At 34.3% G+C, this 20,824-nt stretch overlaps 1 protein-coding gene across 3 annotated transcripts in view; it reads right to left on the bottom strand.

Annotated features, from left to right (window-relative positions):
* Positions 1-1,957: 1,957 nt before the first annotated feature.
* The window catches only part of col5a1 (procollagen, type V, alpha 1), a 166,544-nt gene continuing 147,677 nt past the window's right edge, over positions 1,958-20,824 (bottom strand). For 2 of the 3 annotated variants that reach the window (XM_088615467.1, XM_088615465.1), the window contains exons 57-66: positions 20,685-20,738; positions 20,436-20,543; positions 20,070-20,123; positions 19,622-19,657; positions 15,676-15,729; positions 13,488-13,746; positions 12,881-12,993; positions 10,189-10,257; positions 5,049-5,282; positions 1,958-4,773 (exon numbers count right to left, since the gene is read on the bottom strand). In XM_088615467.1, the coding sequence (XP_088471593.1) occupies positions 4,627-4,773; positions 5,049-5,282; positions 10,189-10,257; positions 12,881-12,993; positions 13,488-13,746; positions 15,676-15,729; positions 19,622-19,657; positions 20,070-20,123; positions 20,436-20,543; positions 20,685-20,738 (1,128 nt within the window). In that variant the 3' untranslated portion in view covers positions 1,958-4,626. Of the gene's footprint in view, positions 4,774-5,048; positions 5,283-10,064; positions 10,134-10,188; positions 10,258-12,880; positions 12,994-13,487; positions 13,747-15,675; positions 15,730-19,621; positions 19,658-20,069; positions 20,124-20,435; positions 20,544-20,684; positions 20,739-20,824 lie in introns of all 3 variants that reach the window. The other variant, XM_088615466.1, reaches the window with a different exon arrangement.

The following is a 20,824-nucleotide window of genomic DNA, read 5'->3' on the forward strand; positions in this document are numbered from 1 at the left end:
GTCTCATTTGACCACAGCACCTTTTGCCACTTGGCCACAGAATCTTTAAGGTGCTTTTTAGCAAAACAAAAACAGGACTTGATGTGGCTTTTTTCTTTGCAGCCTTGCAGGCCAGATATGTGGAGCACTTGTGATATTGTTGTCACATGCACACAATGACCAGTTTTTGCCATAAAGACCTGTAGCTCGTTTAAAGTTGCCATCGGCCTCTCTGATCAGTCTCCTTCTTGCTCGGTCATCCAGTTTGGAGGGAAGGCCTGATCTAGGCAAGGTGGTGCCACTTGCTTTTCACTTCTTAATGATGGTATTGACTGTGCTCCATGAGATTTAAAGCCTTTGAAATACCCATCATCTGACTTGCGCCTTTCCACAACTTTATCTCAAAGTTCTTTTGAAAGGACCGTCCATAGTGGATTCTTTGCATTGAAATACAGTGGAATCCTTTACAAAACCTTCTTTTCTTCTGAACTAATCAAAATCACCACAATTGATCACTGGTTGGAGCCAATTAGTTTGTTGTGTGATGTGTAAGGTGATTGGATATACCTGAGCTTGTTTACAAATACAATAGTAAGGGGGATGTTCACTTATCTAGGTATTTTACTGATGTAGTATTAATTAATTTACAGAATGTTTTAGAATTTTATTTTCACTTGGCTAATGTGTGTTATTGTGTTTAAATAAAAATGGAACAAGCCTATTTAATTTGTTTTTATTTTCAGAGTGTCATACAACAAAAGGTACAAATTCTGAAAGGAGGTGGTGACTTTCTATACCCAATGTATATGCAGGTATAATACCATTAGGTATGGATAAATGGTTTATTTAGGAATCAAGGGAAAAAAATCCTCAACTCCAGAAATGTGCAGTCTTCATTTAACAGACGTCGGAGCACAGGAAGCTAATTAGATTCACAGTCTACAGTTGCAGGTTTTCTGCCTTGTTAAAAGGCTTAAAAGAAGAAAAACAACCAGTTGAACAGATACATTTTCAGGTCTGGTTTTCCACTCGTCAGAGCCTTTAGTTCTTTAACCAAACTCATAAGTTGAGCTGTTGATAGTTTTTCTTTCGTTATAACTCTAATAAAGAGTTAAACATAAGTAGAATGTAGGACTGTGGATCTGCATGTCTGGACCACTGATACGAGTAAGACAGGTAAGCATTGTACCCATTAGTGGACTACATTTGCAATCCACCTTTTACAAGGAACCTTGCTTTGTCACTGCTGCCTCACTAAAATAATTTGAATAAATAATATAAATATACCTTAAAAATAGTTATTATAATTATTTCTGCAGATCACAGATTGAGAGAATAAACATTAAATACTCATACTCACGATTAAGATTTATATGTTCATAAACTGCTTTCATTTGTATTTTTCAGATGTGACAAGAAGAATTAATGTAATTGTAAGAAGTTTTATTTTTTTATTCTGGGGAGGGAAAAAAACAGAAAACACACCTCCAACATGTCCTATTACAGTATAACTAGATACATTTTCATATTTACTGTGGTAAAGTATGTACTGTACTTAGAAGCCCAGTTATTATTGTCCTAATACTGTAGCACCTTTAATTTCTGAGGTATTGTCTCCCCAGAGTTAAAATAAAAAAGGAGTTTTACTACTGATAAAACTAATTAACACTAATTATGACAACTTACATTAATTTTCTTAAATAATACAATAAATAAACTACATGGTAACATGAAGATACTGTATGAGGCTGGAAGAGACTAGGTTAACAGTATAGCCACCCTCTCCCTTTCATTCACAATTGTAGACACTGAAGATGTTCAACTTTTTTTTTGAAACAAAGGATTAAAAAATACTAGCAGCATATAATAGAGATCCAGATATTTTAAATTATAACAACAGGGGAAAATAATTTTAATTCATGCATACAGTTTGGTTTTAATGCTTCAAAAGACATACAAGAGCCACACCTCAAAAGAGTGGAAGGGCACAGTAAACTTGAATTTATTGACATAAAACCAATATATCTTCTATCCTTTATTACACAGGTTTAACAAGTTCTTAAAAAAACATAACAAATATTTGCATGACAGTTTTGACAGTGGATCTGTAGGTTCAAATTTACAACAAAGTGTTATCGACAGCAACGTGTTAGATTGGGCTATTGGTACTATCCATATTCCTTAGGTTGTTAACAGATTTTTTTTTCAAGTCATAGCTCAAAAGAAACAAAAATATTAAACAATTATTAAAATATTCTAGGCCATTAAAAACTTAATTAACGCTGAGTGGTCTGTTGCAGGATTATAATAGGTTGTTTCTGGATGGACCAAATGTACATAAAGGGTACCATAAGAAAATTAGTGTAAAAAAAAAGAATCACATGACCAAAACAGTTAAAGCTGAGTTTTGTTTGGCTTATCCTCCAACTCAAAGATGTGCAATCAGTTGGGATTCCTAGTCTTTTCAACTGATATACATAAAAAAAAATCCAGAATCTAAATCATCAGCAAGAAATAAGAACACTTATATCCCATAAATAAGGTAGTGGGCAGCACGCCTTCTAGTATTCAAGTTTTTCAAGTGCCAAAGAAATTAAGCTATTGAAAAGCTTTACTAGATATTTGGGGTTTGCACAACATACTGTAAACTGCAGTCTTAAACTTAATACCAAGCATTTTAAAATGCTTTATAACTATACTGTCACAACTTGTGAAAGTTGGTATCCAAGCAGCCTTAAGAAATGTGGTTTAAATCATATGCACCATATGTGATTCCTCTGTTTATTACTGTATCAGAATGTCACTCTAACCAAAACCCTTAATCAATGTCTTATCTGCCTGCTTCAATTATAGCATTGAGTGATTTCTTTATAAAGGCAATGGGCCTTTATAAAAAAAGAAGTATTTGTTTCAAGTAATGCATATATAATCTTTTAATCTGGAAAAATCTATTGCTCTTGTGAAAGGATATTAATTCAATGACTCAATTTTTTTCACATTGTATGTGAAAGTTTACTACCATCTAATATATCTGTCTAGAATGCTTTCAAAACGTAGTAATCCAAAGTGAATGCAATATGCAGTAACTCAAATTAGCAAAGACAAGTTTTTCTGGAAATAATTTTGAAACAGCCCACCTTTATATTTTCTGCCATTCTTAGAGATGTAGATTGCCACAAAAATGCTTTGTTTATATTTTTGTTTTGAAGGTTTGAGGAATGAAAAAAAACTGAAATGAAAAGCCACTTAGAATACTCAACTAAGGCTCAAAATGGAAATATAAACCATTGCACAATTTTTGCTCACAGAGAACAAATTACAAAACACAAAGTTGTGGAACCATAATACACAAGTATTTTAGCTTTTTTTGGATTTTTTTTAAATTCTGTTGCTAAACTAATACATAAATTAGCACCACATTCAGCAATTGATTACAATCTGCAAATACTACAATAACATTGCAGTTATTTCTCATTTAATTACTCTTGCCTGTTTTCCTACATGGGCCTAACAAGCTAAAAAAAAGATACATTAAAGAATTACTGTCTTTGAATGAATATGAAACAATGGCATGCATAACAGTAAGAAACTGTGATAAAGTTCTTATTTGTGTGAAAGTAGCAGGAACTAAGGATCTTGGGAGATTTGGTCATGGCAGGGCATCAACAGTGTTTTACTTACATTTAAAAAGTGAAAATACATACTGTAGCACCACAGAAGGAAGTAAAAAATAGCACCTATGTTTCTTTTTATAATAGTGTGATATCCCTCCCACATATAATCTCCCATTACATATACTTTGTAGAACAATATGGAAGTATAAAAAAAGAAAGTGTTTACCAAATTAAATTAAAATCTCTAACTGTAACCAAGCAAGTTTACAACAGGCATCTCAGAAAAAAGGATGACAGAAAATGAAAATAATTGTTGTGGTAAAGAATTTTGTAAAGTAACGCTCAAATGATAGAGCTGTGTGCTTTTTTTACTTTTATTATTATTTAATTACAAAAAGAAGATGTACTTTACACCTCTAGCAAAAGATAGTAACTGGTCTCATGTGCTGTTTTTTTTCCTGTCCTTTCTCAAATTCAATTTTCATCCTTAAAAAAAGGAGGTCACATGCATGTTTTGAAGCCAGAGTCATTACACATTAAAAGGAAAAAATATACAAAATTTACTTACAAACATACAAACAAATATATATTTCTATATAAAAGCATCTTTTGGGAGAATGGCTGGATATTTAAAACAAAAGTGAATGTTGAAAACCTAAAAAAAGAACTGCCATTTAAGGAGGAGGCCAATTCCAGGACATACCATCCCAGCGCTTAATGTTCACAATGGCATACATCAGGGCTGTTTGGGCCATGTGATTCTTGATCTACACCAAATAATCTGTTCTGTTACTGGAAAGGAAAGCATGGGGATGCGCAAAGCTGTAGCAAAACACAGTAGACAGTCAGAGCTGTCCAGTTTCAAAACCTGCATGTGACAGAAAAGGCACGCTGAGGTTACAAGGTTGCTGTTTTGATTGAATATTTCCTTGTCTTAAATCTTTATTTTTGGAGACACAATGGTTAACACATGTGACATTTTCTCTTTTTTTGTTTTACTGTTTTGTATGTTTCTTTATGAATTAGCACAGTCTCAACCGATAAAGCAGACCGGCCCCACTTCGAAACCAAACTTCTGAGAGGCTTCACCAAAATCGTTGAACATGATGTCAACAAAAGGCACCTGCTCCACTTTGGGTGTGTTGATCTCTAGAACAGTCTTTTCATAGCCTTTCTTTGTCTGGAAAAAAAGAAAGAAAGGCTTCTTAGAAGAAAAGGGAAATTTTCTCATACTTCACAGTAGTCACGTCTCCTCCCAACAAAATAAAGTATCTAAATGGGCAATGAAAGCCAAAAGTCCATTTTATTAAATAGTATTTAAAAGTTCTATAGCTTTATAATCTCTTCATCATCTGAATTTCTTGAAGTACTGAAGGCCTTAGAGGAATTCATGAAAACCATTCTTGTAACCAATTTCTAACTGATGCAAAGCAAACTGAAAGCCACAGGTCTTACCGCACAACCATCAATAAGCGTTCTGACGTAAGGGTTGTTGTCATAGGACATTTCTTCATCATTTGATCCCAGGAACCGCACAGCTTTATCATAGCTGTCTAGGGTCTGGTCATGCCAGGCTACGGAATTGTAGCAGTTGTAGGTGAGGTTCTGACGCGCTGAAGCACTCAGGAGCCTGAGGAATGTCATTTGGACCACACCAATGGGATTTCCTTCGGAATCCACATAGGAGAGCTGCTCAAAAAAAATTTAGAAAAAAGGTCTAGGCAGTGGCATATCGAACTACTAGAGACCTGGCAAAGAGTTAGAGCAAATTAAAAGGAAAACAAGGATTAAACTCAGGATGTATTTAAAGATCTAAATATCACATACAATAGTAATTTCGTGAATCTAATCAAACTAATATGGTCAAACTCTCTTTTTTAACACTTGAATGTTTTTGAACTCTGTGTTAAGTAATAAAGTAGTTGTCCTTGGATATGATTTAATGCATACTTTAGCTTATTACTCACCATTGTGATTGCTGTATTAAGTTAAATTATCCAAAGTTAATTGCATTATTTATTCTGAAACTTAAACTTTTGTGCATGTATGGGATTTACATTTGCAATTTATTAATGCTTCACTTATTTATGGCATTGCATGTTGGCAGGTGTACAAAGGCATTACTGAAGCACTGCATATGTAAAAAAGGTTTGACGGACTTATTACCAGTGGCTCATAATTTATCAGCCAGTCAATATTAAGCAAAACTAAATAATACATATTTGACTATACTTATTGACACCTCTGTGCTGTTAAGCTGGTACCTTGTTACTTTCATGAACAGTAACAAAAGTAGCTATTAGATAACACAATATAATACAATATAACAATATAAGATAAGTGCCAACTGGAGAACCTTAATTAAAAAAAAAACTTAATGAGCAAATGTTTAGTGGTGGTGACAACTGCAGAGATTACATCTTTTGACGTAATTTGCACTTCAGTAGTGTTGTTTTTTTTTTCCACATTGCTACATTGTGAATGAGGCATCCAAAATGTTGCGTATTTAGTAAGAGCTCTTTTTGACCAAAAAAAAGTGCTTTATATAACAGTACTGTACATAAAAATCTGCTACTAATATACATACATTACTATACTACTAATATACATCAACATTTTTAGTTTTTACTACAATTAGCAATCAGAAAAAAATCAGTAACAAATTTCCATTTTTAAACACTTCACAGATTTGCTTAATACTCATTTTAGTTTTAAAACATTAGCCTTTATTAGGTTTAATACTTAACAGGTTCAAGAAAACAGGATTTTGTGAATCCACACTACCTTCTTATTCATAGGCTTTACATGCTGATCAGTAGGAAATAGGTGTAAAAGATTTTCAAAGACAATGTCATCCCACTGTGATAACCCACTGGCAGACCCTAAGTCACTGCCAGGTGATTTTCACATTTTTTAATGGTCTTTCTTCTTTCAGAACCCCTCCAAGATTCTAGTGGTTTCAACATGTTCCTCTAGGAAAAACTGCACGGTGTTCCCTCTCAGTTATTCTTCACTTTGTTCTACTCATACAAGTAACTATTCTTCCTCACTCACTCTTGACTATCGTATTCACAAAGCCCTGCACATCATCATCACATTTACTAGGGCTTCTCATGAACTATTTCATTAGTCACAAGGTACTACAGTATTCAATCTGTTATTCAAATATTCCAGTCAACTATTTGCAACATATATAATTGATTCCTTCAGCACAACCAGGCATTAGGGTATTTAAATTATTCACTCCATGTCACATTACTCACTAAAAACTCTCATGCCCTCCTTTCATGTATTAGCTCTTACTTTATAAAGTGCCAGAACTTCACCTTCACTCTACTCATTACTCACTACTCCAGCTGACCATAGATATCTGATAACCCTGTTTGGCCAGGGTCAAAAGTATTGGTTACGCCTCTCTATAATGAATACTTGCATGCCTGACAAAGCCAGTTTGTTCTCTCTCTCACATCCAGCCTTTGATATCTAGACTCCTTTCAATCCCAGGTATGAGGAAAAGATACTTCTTCTAGGTACTTGTACCAACACCTCCAGTCAGCCCTGGGTTAGATGGCCACAGCTGTTTCTAATCAATGCATTTTAAGCCCATTAAACCTGGCAAACCACTGTACCACACAGCACACCTGTCCTGTACCTGTGAAACCTCAGTACAGCCTGAGCTGTATTTTCACAAGCACCCCTTGCTCACTAATCCAATACACTTCTCAAGGGACCTCCCCTTACAGGACTTCCACACTTCCTTTTTTTCCAAGCTAAAGTCTAAACACTGACACCTTTCCTCCTAGCTGTTTTAATTAGAATTCTTAGGCACACATGTCAAGTTTCAAATTGAGAATCATGATAACGAGATTTTTTTTAATTAAACATATCTGCACAGTGTATTTAAGATTTAATTAAAGCAAATTACATGATGAAATTATGAAAAAGGCAATTCATTGCCACAGACAAGACAACCTTTATAAACCCAACAGTAAAGCAATAAATGATTCATTTCAGAATTAAAAACCTGCAATTGCTGGCTTTTAAATACTCCATGAGGTGTACAGCAGACCCACATCTCTGAAGATTCATAACTTCTGATTTTTGTAACAGAGAGTTCCACATTGTATGGGTACATATTCATTTTGTATACTAACCATTTCTGCTCCTTTTGATCCATAAGGTTTCTCCTTTGAGATAAACATGACTGACCAAGAAAGAAGCACATGCATAGCAATGGCTTAAGAGCACAGGACCAAAGATAGCCACCCAAACTGGACATCAGGTTTATATTAATGCTCTGTGTAACTATGCTGTACAAACTAGGTGTTACAGATACACAGTATTTATGATCAAGTTCTCATTTAAATAGCAGAACAAGATCCAGATTTTGAAAAAGCAGTTGTTTATGACAATTTGAAAGATGGAGGTAATTGTAGTACCCAAGGAACACCTACAAATAATTAAAAATAATTTAATTAAATAAAGGTAAAAGAATTGTCTCCAGGCATAGCTGGATACACGATTACATAGCAAATATTCAAGGAACTTCATAAAAACATATACCAATGAAGTATATTAGTAGTAAAATTACTACTTGAAAAGACGTGGATTTCTTGAAATACAAGAAGGCATATTTTCTGAATTGAACACACTCTAATGGTCTAGTTGAAGTAAACCCAATATTTTTACAAAACCATACCAGAAAATCTAGTGGCAATTTATCCAACCTTCTTTCCTCCACTTTGAGTAGCTGTCTTGTGGTTGAGTGAACACCACTTATAGAACATAAGCAAAGCACTATATGGCTTGAATGCCTTGCTTCCCACCATTGCCCCAGTGTTTGAAATAGCGAGCCATCACCATGGATATATTACCTCTCAGTCTCAGGCACTGCTGCATTCCAAGTGTGGCTGGAGACCCTGGGCAACCAGTTTAAAGTGTCTGTATGTCTTTCAAATGGCCAGTATTAGCCAGCTTGGCACACAATTATGTTACAAGTTATATCTGATAATTTTCACATCAAGAGAAACAGTTTCAAGAAAACAGTAATTGAGAATTTCTAGAAAACAGCACTTTCTTTCCTGAGATCAGTATTCTAATACTGTTGATTATGTGTTGTCACAATAGTAATTCTACTCAGAATGAGTATAACCACAGACTCAAATATCTGATTTGCGTGCTTGCCTTAAAAAGCTGGAGTTCTCTTAATACAAATCTTAGTTTGTCATGTACATAACTTTGTGTTTAATCCTACTTTTATACACTACAATGAAGTTGATATGAAATATGCACATTCAATATGAAATATGAATTTGTCAATATTATGAATACTAAATTGCTGAAGTATTTCGTGTCTTAAGAATCAACAGTAGTACTTTAAAATAATGCCCATAGTTTCATATGAAACCTGAATAAGTATCACAGACTGAATGTTTCTAACATTTCTTAATTCTGAAGATATTCAATTGATGTTGATGAGATGATCACTTGCACACCTTTATTCATACGAAAACCGATGGAACAGTTTATTTTAAAGTAATACCAGGGTATCAGAATTTAGATAAAAGCCTTATTTGTTGGCCTCTGACCTTTGGAATTTGGTCACACTGCTCTTTGAATCATTCTACAGTAAATCATACAAGAACAGTTGCAAAAGTTCTTACTATATTCTAAGAATTGAAACAAAATATTCCAGAGTTCTTTAAGTAGCCAGAAATATTATCTGTGGCTTAGCTGACATTTTCAGATAATAAATATCAAATTAACTAAATGCATGTTCAAATGAGGATGAACATATAATTATTTATATGGCTAAATCATATTCAGGCATACAGACACTTTTAGGTGAAATCTTTATTAATGATTAGAATTGTAGTTGGGCAACCTATTCCATGGGATACATTCATTTCAAATTAACTTACTGTAACTGGTAAAACAATTTAATATGAGCTACTCTACACTGCAATATATTTGCAATTTTTAATGTAAGGGAAAAGGTATTCATGATGCCCACTGTCAATCAAAACACAAATCTGGAGCCTGCCAGAACACATATGTTTAAGATTTTGAATGTTGCAAGAATCTGCTATACCAAGAAATCAGTTTTCACTGAATACTGAGGGTGTGTTACACTATTTGGGTAGGACTTATTTATGTATATAGAACAAGACAATGCAATCTTCCGATGCAAAAAATAGTCAATCATTGGAAAAAAGTGCTATCTTACACACTTGTTTTTGCATTGGAAAAGGTAGCTTTTGTTGCTTTCTATCTGATAGGAAAGTTTATTTTTACTTCATATGGAAGGTTAAGATAATTGACTTGCCCATTCCTTTATTCATTTAATAAAGATACACCTGAGCCAGTAGACTCAAATTGATCTGGTAACCAGTGACACATGCGGTTTACTGAGTAAAGCAGTTGCCAGTGACATGCATGAGTCGAGGCCCAAGACCTTGATGTGCAACTTACCAGTGACCCCCGCTTGTATTGACTATACCAAGTACCAGGCGTGTCTTTGGGCCAACGGGCCATTTTACTCTGTAAAATATGAAACTTGTTAAGGGAAGAGAATCGAACAGGAAGGATGGCTTACCAGTTTACCACGTTTGAATTCACTGAACCAGGATCCTGGAATCTCCTTTGCCCAGGATGTGAGTCTAGCCTGGTGTACGAGGTGGGACAGAGAGGGAGAGAAGGCATGTTAAAGGCATGTTATGTCATGCTGTACTCCTCTTAGTTTGAAAGAATGCTGTATGAGTCAGAAAAACAAGAAGATGTTAATGAAACACACTGTGGAACAATGGACATTACAGTATATATCAGTTATTAATGATGTAAAACAGTTCTCATGTGGTAAAGATATAGTTACCTGGAAAACCTAAAGCAGGAGACAAAATAATCAGAAAATGAAGTTAACCAAACAAAAAAAAATATCTATGTATATATGTAAGGAGTTGAAATGGAATTTTTGTCATGAACTATCTGCTGTCTTACAGGATCTTTATTTAGATACTAGTGGTATCTTTGGTGAATTTGTACAACACAAGCATGGAAAAAGAACAGGGTAATGGCTATTCTGATCTTGGTGGCTTCAGAAACCAATCATCTTGTTTGTAATGCTTATGGAACGAGTAACTATTCTTTTTCATTTGTGGTTAAGTGCATTTTTAAATTGTTGTGTGTTTTACTTCAAATATTTTATTGGCCCAGAACCATAAAGTTTCGTGATGGCTTAAATATTGTCGGTCTGACCTTTTTTACATGTTCTGCATGTTACACAAGGATATTGAATACCAAAATAAATATGGAAAAAATATATTCACTTCTGTCTTTTTCATTTAATGTTTAGAGAGGAGTGAATACTGTAAAATATCCATCCATTACTTCAAAGCATGTGGAATTGAATGTATATATGCACAAAATCAAACCCTTGAATCTTGTAACAAACACATGAGGTCTACATTGTGTTTCTTTACAGTTAAAAAAATAATTGCAAAGTTAATTTTGTACATAACCCAGAAACATTAAAAAAACAAATTCAAATTGGATTTCTCCTTGCTTTCCAAGCTAAGAGTAATAGAGTTATAACCAAATCATTAAAGTTCAAAACTGTAAAAACACATTGAGTACGTTTTCTAATGTACTAAAATATGCTGGTATATCCTAAGATGAATTTGCTGCCGAGCTCAATTAATTATAACATGAACAAAATATTTATTAAATGTAATTTACATGAAAAACTTGAAAAAATAAAGTAGTCATACTGATGCAGCCATTCAAAACAAGCGGTGTATCCTGCGGTATAACACGGTGAGCGTGTCGCAGTATACCGTATCATACCGTAAGCAAATTAGATTATGTTAATAGTATCCGGAATCACCTTGTAAAACCGGCAGGTGGAGCTAATAAAGCTTAACCTCTCCTGTACAGCATTTGAGCTGTCACCAGAAAACATCTGGTTTTGAATCCCGATCACTGCTGAGGGACAATCTTTATTCAAGAATTTAAGTTGTATACTCTTTAGACTTTTAATTTTAAACTGTGTATTACATACAAAGTTGGTATATTTTATGGAAGCAAGATTGCTCAGTTGGACAAAAGTACACAACCTACCACCTTTATCGTAAATATTTTAATTATGCAGAAATATTTTATGCACCAAAGCCTTTACCGAAGATATTACTAATAGTATTAATAATGAATGACCTTGGACAAGCTGTAAACACTGTATTACCCTGGTCCACATTGTTTGCAACCGTCTTTGTAAACAAAAATACTTTATTTTTTCATTGACAAAAAGTAACACCACAGCATTTTGTTGATCCAATCATGCATTCGTTTCCAATCATACAAAGTCTTGAGAATCTCCGATTTACCATGCCTTTCACCTGCTCATAAAAGATATGATATAAGATATAAGAAATTTAGGAACATAAACATATTACTGTATGTAAACTCTACTGTATATGGCTTCAGATGCATTAGGCTCTTATTCTTTTTATGCTCAGCTACTAAAATTGCCCTTTAGTGGTAAAATTCCATATAAATATTCAATACTAAGCGGATTAAAATGTGCACAGTAAAGAGATTAAATGATTAAATCTTTTCACTACCGACCAATGCACCATGAGTGCCCCTGTCAGTCATTTTGGCCAGCCAATCACGTACCACGGTATGGTGCGTAGATGCCCATGGTACGGGTTTGTACCGTGCATTTTGAATGGCTGCATCTGTACATGTGAGCTGTTACGATATTCAGTCTCTCTCAGTTTTTTAATAACATCTAATGTTATTATTATAAAAACTGTGTTTTTGGGAAAAAATAATACTTATATTAAGGACTGCCTGTAGTGAAAAAATGTAATTAGAGTTGTGGTAAAATCAATATACACTGAGGTAAGTATCTGCCTCCTTTTTGGCTATGACTGCAGAAAAGACTGTAGCAAAGTCTGTGTTAAGAATAACCTTTTGCTGACTAAAGTAACCTTTGGGAAGTTAACTTAGTTATATATTAGTATATTACAAAATAAAAAATAAGACAAACAATTACATTTTCTTTTTTTTTCAGTAAACTATTTTGTTTATACACATTGTTTGGAAAGACCATAAAGCAATGTTTTATAATACACAGATTACTGTATATTTATTTGTTAGTTAAGATTCTCTTGGGTATTTGGTATGAAAGATCTTGAAGTAAACCAAATAGTCTAGGCTGCAGATATAATGCAAAGTTCAATTTGTTAACATTACTACTTAGCTCTGTTTTTTTAAAAAAAAAGACCTACTCCTTCAGATTTCTTGTCTGGGAAGATGCAGCTCTCTCCTCCAGCTGTGAAGTTGCAGTAAACCTTAAAAGAATCTCTGGAACAGCCTTGATTGGGATCAATCCAGTATTCACCTGAGTCAAAAATAGAAACAAATACTAAAGGTAAATGCGGCAGGTACTGTAATTCAAAGCAAAATAACTTACTTGTGCAACTTGTTCTGTGCAATTACAAATTCAGAATGAGGTGCATCACCCCAAAATTGCATTCTTTCTAAAGTGGGAAGACAACGCAATTCGGGTAATAATTTACAAAATTCCCTATTTACCCATAACCACAGGATACAGCAAGCTTTCTGAAAATGAGCTCTTCTATTTGACAATTATTCATCAAAATAAAAGAAACACAAGCACAACTCTAAAAACTATGCATGTGAAATGCCATTGTTTCATTGCTAAAGACATTTTTTTAGTTTAATGTGTTGAGAAAAACTCCCAAAGAGGTTTGAGTGCAATTACTGATATTTAAGGTAGCATACTGTATCTTAAATGCAGTACATGAATGTAGTCTCTGTGCCATTTGAATGCCCTCTGAATTACTCTGGTTATGAAAGTAATTAACAGCCCACCATCTGGGAAGTCTGGGTGGCAGAGCTGCAGATCTTTGCAAGTGCGGGCAGGGTTGTTCTGAGTGCCCAAGGGGTGCTTCATCTGTTCAATCTCTAGTTTGAGAGAGTTGAGTGAGCCAAAGATCTCCTCCATGCCATCATCGTAATCCTTGTAACTGTCAGGGTTGCCATCATCCATTAACTGGCTAGCGTCAATATCTCTCCTGCTCCTCTTGGAAGACTGGATCGGCAGTGGGTGGATGACATCGCCTGGGGGACCCTGTTTGTTGGAAAGGATTTGCCAATAGACCTCAAGTTAAAATAGAACATCTGAAGGCCAAGCCTGCATGCTTAGCCTAAACAAAACTCAACATTTGTGGTTTCATCTTAAACAGACATACTGTAGACATCAATATTATTATGTTTTTTGTGTGCAGCTCTTTATTGCTAACTAGATAGATGGGTTTACTCTTAAAAACGTGCATTGTTATATTGTTGTTTTGATAAACTCATTAAATTAAATGCCTGGATTTATTATATACTGTGCAGTCTGTAAGCATTTGGACAGTGACACAATTTTTGTTGTTTTGGCTCTGTACTCCAGCACATTGGATTTGAAATAAAACAGAATATCAGCTTTAATTTGAGGGTATTTACATCTATATTGAGTGAACCATATAGGAATTATAGCCCTTTTTTAATTAATTGTCCTCCCATTTTAGGGGACCAAAGGTAATTGGCTGCTAATTGCTAATTGTTTGGTAATTGACAATTGGCTGCTCAGTTGTTTCTTTGCCAGCTGAGTGTTGTTGCATCATTAGCTCATGCACAATAGAGCTAACAAAAGGTCAAGAGTTGATTCTAGATGTGGCATTTGCATCTGGGGTCTGTTGCTGTTGTCTCTCAACATGAGGACCAAAGAAGTGTTAATGCATTATAGCTAGCCATCATGAGGCTGCAAAATCAGAATAAATCAATCAGAGACATAGCCAAAACATTAGGTATCTCACAATCAACTATTTGGTACATTGTTAAGAAGCAAGAACGCACTGGTGAGCTTAGCAAACGACCTGGTAGACCATGGACGGCCACAGTAGTGGATGACCAAAGAATACTTTCAATCATGAAAAAAAAACCTTTTCAACTGTTGAATAGATCAGGAACACTCTCCAGGATGTAGGCATAGATGGGTCAAAGACTACCCATAAAGAGAAGAATACACCAGCATAATTTCAGAGGGTTTACCACAAGATGCATATCCACTGGTAAGAAAGGCCACAGAAAGGCCAGGTTAGAGTTTACTAAAAAGTACATAAAAAAGCCTCTAGAGTTCTGGGACAAAGCCTTATGGACAGATGAGATTAAGATTAACCTGTACCAGAGTGATGAGAAGGAGAAAAAATCTAACTGCTCATGATCCAAAGCATACCACCTCATCTGTGAAATATGGTGAAGGTAGTGTCAGGTTTGGGCATGTATGGCTGCCAGTGGAACTGGCTCTCTTGTCTTTATTGATTATGTGACTGCAGATGGCAGCAGCAAGATGAATTCTAAAGTGTACAGAGCATCTTATCTGCTCAGATCCAACCAAATGCTTCAAACTCATTGGACGGTGCTTCACCCTGCAGCAGGACAATAACCCCAAACATACTGCTAAAGCAACTATGGAGTTTTTCAGGGCCAAAAAATGGAATATTTTTGACTGGCCAAGTCAATCACCCAACCTGAATCTCATTGAGCACGCATTTCACTTACTGAAGACAAGACTGAAAGCAAAAAGCCCCCAAAACAAGCAGAAACTGAAAATGGCTGAATTACAAGCCTGGCAGAGCATCACCAGGAAAGATACCCAACGTCTGGTGATGTCTATGGGTCACAGAATCTAGGCAGTCATCAATTGCAAAGGATTTGCAAACATGCCAATTTTTTTAAAAGTTTATGTTAATGTGTCCAATTACGTTTGGTCCCATGAAATAAACCCAAAATAGACGTAAATACCCTCAAATTAAAGCTGACATTCTGCACTTTAACCTCATAGTCATTGTTTTATTTCAAATCCAATGTGCTGGAGTACAGAGCCAAAACAGCACAAATTGTGTCACTGTCCAAATATTTATGGACTGCACTGTAGATTATATTTCTAATGGCAGCTCAGACTATTAAGTGTACAGCATGTTTGAATTATACAGGAACTTATACAGCAACTTACAGGAAGACCAGGAGGTCCAGGTACACCAGTTTCACCCTTAGGTCCAGTCTGACCCTATAGCAAATGAAACAGAATTTCAGAAATGTCAAATGTCAGAATTTAATACAGTGGCTAGAATTGAACACAAACAATGCAACTCCAGATTCAGCCATTCAAAATGTGCAATGAATAATATAAATGAAACATATTACATTTCGCCGTGTTTTTTTAAAATAATCTGATGCTGGACTGCACTTCTGTGTAAAACTGCTAGGTAGCACAGTAAATGCTTAACATGGCATGTATTCTGGGCTCTCAAGCAAACACCTGTGTTTGAATCACATTCAGTGCTCACCCCCTAAGGGCCAGTCTTTTTCCAATTATGTAAATGTATAAAAGTGTAAATCATATACTGTTTTGACTAAATAATGTAATGCTATATATTACAGAATGTTAAATATCAAATAAATATTAAAAATGAAAGTACTGTAGGTCTGTTTCACAGTGCAAAATGACTCACCAAATCTTGTTTATTATTATAGATTGTTGTGAACATGATGTTGTTTTTCAGGTATACATCTGCATTAAAATAATCTATATTTTGCCTTGCTATATTAGCAAAAAGTAATTAGGAAACAATTTTGTTTTAGATTTTGATTATAAAAATATATTTCACACATACTGTACTGTAGTGGGTTTAAAACCATATGGTATCATATTGTATATACATATATTTATACTGTATATAGGTTATTTATATGATTCATGATACTGTATGTACACTACTGTTTCAGCATATCTCTCTGTATGGCACGTTGGGAACTATAGTCTTTGTTCTCGTATTTGATTCACATGGCCAACTTTTTAAAAGTACATTACATGCTATTACTTTACACCCACTGCGAGCTTTGAGAGAGTGTTTTAACAACTTAAAAAATCCTGATTAGGAAAAACAATTCTGTGTGTATTTTTTTTTCTCATTACAACATATAGTCTAACAGTGTGACTTAATATGTAAGACAAACTATTCCAGGAATAAACAAAAATGCATATTCGATTTATTGTATAACCACTAACACATGCATATTTATTTCAATGTGAAAACTGAACCTGTGAGTAACCCCAACAACCACATTACTGGTACAACACACATGTATGACTCGCAGTTAGGCAATAAACAGTAGAAGCGCAATTATATTTGCCATTAAAATTTGTAAGTGAACAAGTAATAGGTTTATTCCATGCTGAAAAGAGATGAAAGAAATTATTCATTTATTCCTTTTTTTTAATTGTATAATGTAAGCATGCACCAAAGGGGTTGGGCAGCCAGTTGGCCTTGGACCTTAGAGGTTTTTTTTCTTAGAGGTTTTTGGTTCCTCTCCTTCGTTGTCTTCTGGTCTTTTCTGTTCTGTATTCATAACCTTTATAGTCACTTGCTTTGTTAAGCGCCTTGGGGCAGCCTTGTTGTGAAAGGCGCTATACAAAAATAAATTGAATTGAAAACATACATTGTGTTTTATTTTCTTCTCCTCTTTTCAGCATGGAATTAACCAATTACTTTGCAGCCTATGCATGCTGACACAGCTACCAACCTGAACTAAAAAATTGTAAGTTCCACATTTTAAGTTACAAAACAAATTGCAAAATTTGTAAGTTACACATTTTAAAACAAATTTGAAACCCTATGTTTTAGACTCATAAGTTCACTTATTAAACTCTGAGATCCTTACTGATTTGAATTTCTACTTGTCTCATTTAGCTGGAACAGGAAAGGAAGACATTCTGCAATTCATTTTATTGGAATTTGATTTATTATAAAACCACTGACATTGACATTAGGAGCAGGACTTGTGGGTTATACAGTTCATAGCCTCTCATTAGCTTGCAAATGTGATTAACTCTAAGAAACTGCACCCTTTGGACCAGATAAAACTCCTTTCTCAGTCTTTCTGGGGTGGAGGTTGGGACTGAAGTTATTGTCCCCCTACTTCAATTTAATACTGATTTAACTGATACATTCTCTGTACTGCTACGTACTATGTAAAGTGAATATTTAACAGATTGCTGTACTGTATATATTCATAAAAAACAATATAGTATAAATATAAATAAAATGTCATTATTATATAATTTTTTTATTTATTTATGTATACAAATATTAGATATGGTGACTTTAAAATCTTTGTATTTAAAATCCCAGATTAAAACAAAACTTGAATAGTCATTTTAATAAATTTACTGTAGCCTTACGGTAAGGTGTTTTAGTAACCAGGAGACATAGACGTTACCAAGAGGTGGTCCTTTGGGGTTTATGGGAATTGTAGTTCCAAAGATAAATTTGCATCACTGACAATTGGAAATGTGTATTGAAGACGTGTGTGAGTGAAAATAAAAGCCTGCACACAGTTTACCTCCCCCTTTTGCTACACGCACAAGTGCAAATTTTTTTGTTGTCACGTATTTACAACAACTTTTTCTAGCAACTCAGATGAAGCCAAATTTTATAAACCACTAATATAATAGTATAGAACTGATAATATAATTATATAAACTACTAAGAAGAAAAAAGGACAACAAAAAACATAAAATTTAGATGTTAATTTTTATAATTTAAAAATATACACAGTGTCAATAAAATTTGTATTTACACTAAATGCTGTTAACTCTATTGTGATTTCTGCTTATGGGAATCTTTAAATTATTTTGCTCTTTCTGAGCATCCTGGAGATTGCTGGTCTAAAGGTTTGGAGGTTCATTCATTTTATTATATTACTATTAATCTTATGTTAATATTTAACATATTGTTATATATAAAATCATCAGAAATGTGAATGCAATTTATATATCCGGCTAAGTAAAAAAACAACAAACCTTGGACCTTCTGAGTAGCAGGCGAGCATTCAACCACTGTACCAAAGCACCACTTGGGTACCAAATGCTATATTAACAGACTATGAGCATTTCATTGTCCACACAACTATAACAACAGCAAAATGTAGGTAAAATGAACATGTGAAAATGTTTCTAAAAGCTACCAAAATGTCTTTAGTTACATGATTATATATAAATAATTCCTATTGGTAATAAAATAGCATTACAACTTTTTTGCAACAATAGAGACAGCAAGTACAGTATCCTTAGAAAGGGTTAAAACATAGAGCTTTTTATAAAGTATATAAACTTCACATAGAATGAGCATGTCAAAACTTTTCCAAAATAACCAGAGTAAGAGACTTAGTTAAAGACTTTGATGCATGTTTATGAACAAGGTGAAATACTGTAGTGTACTTTTTTATAGTTCAGGTGGGTAGCTGCATCAGCATGTGTAGGCTGCAAAGGAACAAGTAATAGGTCTATTCCATGCTGAAAAGAGAAGAAAGAAAATGCAATGTTTCGACTGTGGAGCTCCATGGCTTAAACGTTGTGTTTTCTTTCTTCTCTTTTCAGCATGGAATAAACCTATTACTTGTTTTTTTATGTTTAGCTACCACTAAGTGCTACTGTTTGAACCTTATGTGTATTATATTTATATTAATAGAAAATATTTCTATTAATTTCTTAATAGAAATTAATATTGTTTATGATGTTCATAGACATTATACTGTTGTTTTTATTTTCAGCTAACAAACTTTCTCTTTAGTTGCATAATTCCATATTAAGATTCCATATTAACTTAGATATTAAGTGGATTGAAAGATGCCCAGCCATCATTGATCATGTTTGGCCAGTGAAACACATAACATATTGTACCACAATACCGCAAACACAGTACTAAGAACTGACGTGTGTTCTGAGTGGCTGCATCTATATAATGTCCAGTTCCTCTGTATTTGTAATGATGTCTTTACATATCTTAGCTGCAGAAGGAATGCATGTAATTGAACAAGATTTCTATTTTACAAAAATATATAGTATAAAAATAAACATAGCATTATTGATTTCCATTTTTTCAATTCTCAGTACTTACAGCTGAACCCTTTGTGCCCTTTGGACCAGGGGGACCCTTTGAAAAAAAAGAAGAGCTAATTCATCATCCTTTATTCTGTCATTGAGGATTCATAACTTTATAATGACCTCAGCTACTACAAAAATATTATGCAAATTGTGTCATTACTTTATACTTTATCTTTACTTTATCTTCTCAGCTTTGATGCTGTTAATTATTTCGATTTAAACATGAAATCATCACATTAACATGTCAAAAGTCAAGTGAAGAGTGGGTCTGCTGAAAAGTATATTAAAATGGGGTATGATAAACAATTGTGGGGAAGAATTATAAAAGAAGGTGAACGTGTGAGTAAAATAAACATCAATAAGTCAGAGTACAGGACAGGTACTATTAAAACACCTCTTTGATCAGAAATTAAACACTACTTTACAAGTGTGAATCAAGATGGATTTAGCAGTCATTTTACCGGCAATCCTGGAGGCCCAGGTGGACCCAGTGGACCAGACGGGCCAGCAATACCCTTAAATGAAAAAAAAATAAGTCATTAAAAAATAACAACCCTTTTATAAGTAACAAAAAAATGTAAAGTACATTTTTACACTTTCAGATTGAGAACTTTATCAGGTAGTGACATTTTTGTTATGGAATATGAGCGATGCATGCATTAATCTGGCTGGTCAACTTTTTTCTTTACCAACCGTCTCTATTTAACATTTTGCACACATACAGCCGACATTTACTTTATCAAAAAGGATACTTGTTACTCTCTCCCATCTCAAATAAGATCATCCAAAAAAAGGTAGCAAAAGAGGAGAAATTATGGGATACATACTGTGTCACCTTTGGGACCAGTTGCTCCCTGTGGACCCGGAAGGCCTCTGTCACCTTTCTCACCCTGCTCTCCAGGAGGACCAATCAAACCAATCAAACCAGGGTGACCCTAAAGCAAAGACAACACAAGTAGACTTACAAAATTAGCGCTAGTTTAGCTGTGTTTTGTTTCAGAGCTGTGCTCTATTCAATAAAATCTTGTAGACATTGTCAAAGACATTTCCAAGAAAATCAATCCTTTGGGTCATACCTTTTCTCCTTTTAGGCCAGAGTCACCTTTTAGACCTGGCAAGCCAGGAGGTCCCTTAAAGAGATGATGAAAAGTAATTAACCCACTTTCTAATGCAACATAGAATATAAGTATTATAATTTAGAGTCACATTTACGTAC

The sequence above is a fragment of the Lepisosteus platostomus genome, chromosome 21, assembly GCF_059453375.1.
Source record: "Lepisosteus platostomus isolate fLepPlt1 chromosome 21, fLepPlt1.hap1, whole genome shotgun sequence".
NCBI lineage: Eukaryota > Metazoa > Chordata > Actinopteri > Semionotiformes > Lepisosteidae > Lepisosteus > Lepisosteus platostomus.